Source organism: Alternaria postmessia (genome assembly GCF_024291825.1).
Source record: "Alternaria postmessia strain BMP 2775 chromosome Unknown scaffold_215, whole genome shotgun sequence".
Lineage (NCBI taxonomy): Eukaryota > Fungi > Ascomycota > Dothideomycetes > Pleosporales > Pleosporaceae > Alternaria > Alternaria postmessia.
The window spans coordinates 3,713-5,646 of record NW_026260288.1 but is presented as its reverse complement, the minus strand read 5'-3'; the positions used below and the strand labels follow the sequence as shown (position 1 = coordinate 5,646).

Genomic DNA, 1,934 nt, shown 5'->3' with positions numbered 1-1,934 from the left:
TTAGTGTTACTGTCTCTGCTGACCTAGGAAAATCCACAAGGGCCAGTTGCCTCGACTGCGTTCTTTCTACCAGATACTAGCGCTTGGCTTATAGCATCATCTGCGGCATCAATTGATATCATATTTGGCGTACGTCAGAACATTGTGTCCAAACATATATGGAAAGGAGGGGTAAGAAACGCAAAAAAAAAGAAAATACACAGTGGTGAGAAATCTATGCATCCAACGTCACAGGCCCAAAAATCCGATTCACGCGCCACTTCGATAATAGTTCACTAGAATCGAGTAGTTCTGATATTGAAATGACGTTCTTAACGCTCCTCCAAATGACAGTCATGATACCAGAGTGGAGGTACTTGGCTGAGAGGACCCGACAGCTTATGCCATTAACGTAGAAGCATGGCTATAGCATGCTAAGAGCAAGAGACATAGAACACTCACTCTATGTAGAACCCTGCAATCGGAAAGCACGATCGACACTAGCTCCCTCACAACGTCTTGCAAGGCTTTGCCATGACATACTGTCGCAGGCCAAGCGTCGTCAGGAGCATGAATCTTATTACCAAGAACGCAGTGCGATAACCTCGATTTAAACCGAGCTCGGAATTCAGGAAGGAAAAACAATAACAGTATACACTCTGTTCTAAATATTCGGTCGACGATACACATACCCAATCGTCAGACACATATGCGAACACAACGCTAGTCTATTTCGGGGAACACACAGCTTCCAGATACCGCAAGTTTCCGTACCAGATAGTCTGAGACCTATCATCTACTGTGCTCGTGCTGTATAATCACCCATAAAAATGGTTTCTCGCAACACAACTCAGCAGAGTATCCCAAACACGTGCGTGGCAAACTGTCATATCGATAGTCTTCTGGCCACAGGATGTCGTTGTTGCGACTTTCGGCTTGATACAGTGGTAATGAGATTCTACGACTTTAGAGAAGCTTGACAAAGTAGCCAGACCTCTTCGCCGTGCCTTGATGCCTCCGGGGTCTGGAAAATTTGTCGAATCTTGCAGATAGCATCCTCCACAAAATCTTGCACCTTCTGTACGACCCACTTGGTTGCCTCCCATACTGCAGTAATCCCTTCATTAATCTTTTCGAAGACCCATTTGATGAAGTTGAGTACTCGTTTAAATATGCGCTCAGTCCAACCCTGCGCCTGTTCAGCATAGTTCCCTAGCTTCGCAATCTCAGATTGGTTCAAGTGGAGCACTTCAACAATGCGAACCGATTTTTTTATCAACCATTCCGTAAAGCCATCAATCTGCTGATTTATGTTGTCCTTTATCTCCTGGGCCTTTTGTTTCAACTTGCTTTCCAGTTCCTCCGCCGTCATTTTAGTATCCCTCAATTCCTCGGCATATTTGTTGTACTCTTGTGCCATCTGGTTGCCGTGCCGGGCAACTTTTTCTGTATGATGCTGAATGACTTGTGCAGCCTCGTCAAGGTTTTGAGGGCCGTCGAGGAGTTTTGATTCGTTGTACCTAGCATCGTTAATAACATTGTAAATATTGTAAAATAACATAACATAGGATTACTGCTCGCATGATCTTCTGGGGAAAGCACAAAAAATGCTACATACCGCATGGCCATATTCGCTATCTAGATCTCGTTGTTGCACGAGACGTGGAAGGGAAGTAATACAGAATCGAGACTGCAGTAGTCTTTGATGGAAGCGCGACAAGTACATTAATGAAGCAGGTGGGGTGAAGAAGGCCAGGTTTTTGAACCCCGCTTTGGCTTACCCTATGCGACGCAATCACGGATTGGCCCATATCGAAACATCTCAAGGAATGTCCCAAGTACAACAACAGATTTCTTGATGTCAAGATGGGCAATGAAGGCAGTGGTCATGTGACCCTGTCGACATGACTAATTAGCGTTATTACTTAGTCTCAGGCCCAGCTTGATTGATGAGA

At 45.0% G+C, this 1,934-nt stretch overlaps 1 protein-coding gene across 1 annotated transcript; it reads right to left on the bottom strand.

The window, feature by feature from the left end:
- Positions 1–937: 937 nt before the first annotated feature.
- Positions 938–1,602, bottom strand: J4E82_011501 (uncharacterized protein; the record flags this gene model as incomplete). The annotated part of the gene is made up of 2 exons (XM_051737705.1): positions 938–1,499; positions 1,598–1,602. 2 exons carry the CDS (start codon positions 1,600–1,602, stop codon positions 938–940), a joined length of 567 nt encoding a protein of 188 aa, XP_051582533.1.
- Between the last annotated feature and the right edge of the window lie 332 nt (positions 1,603–1,934).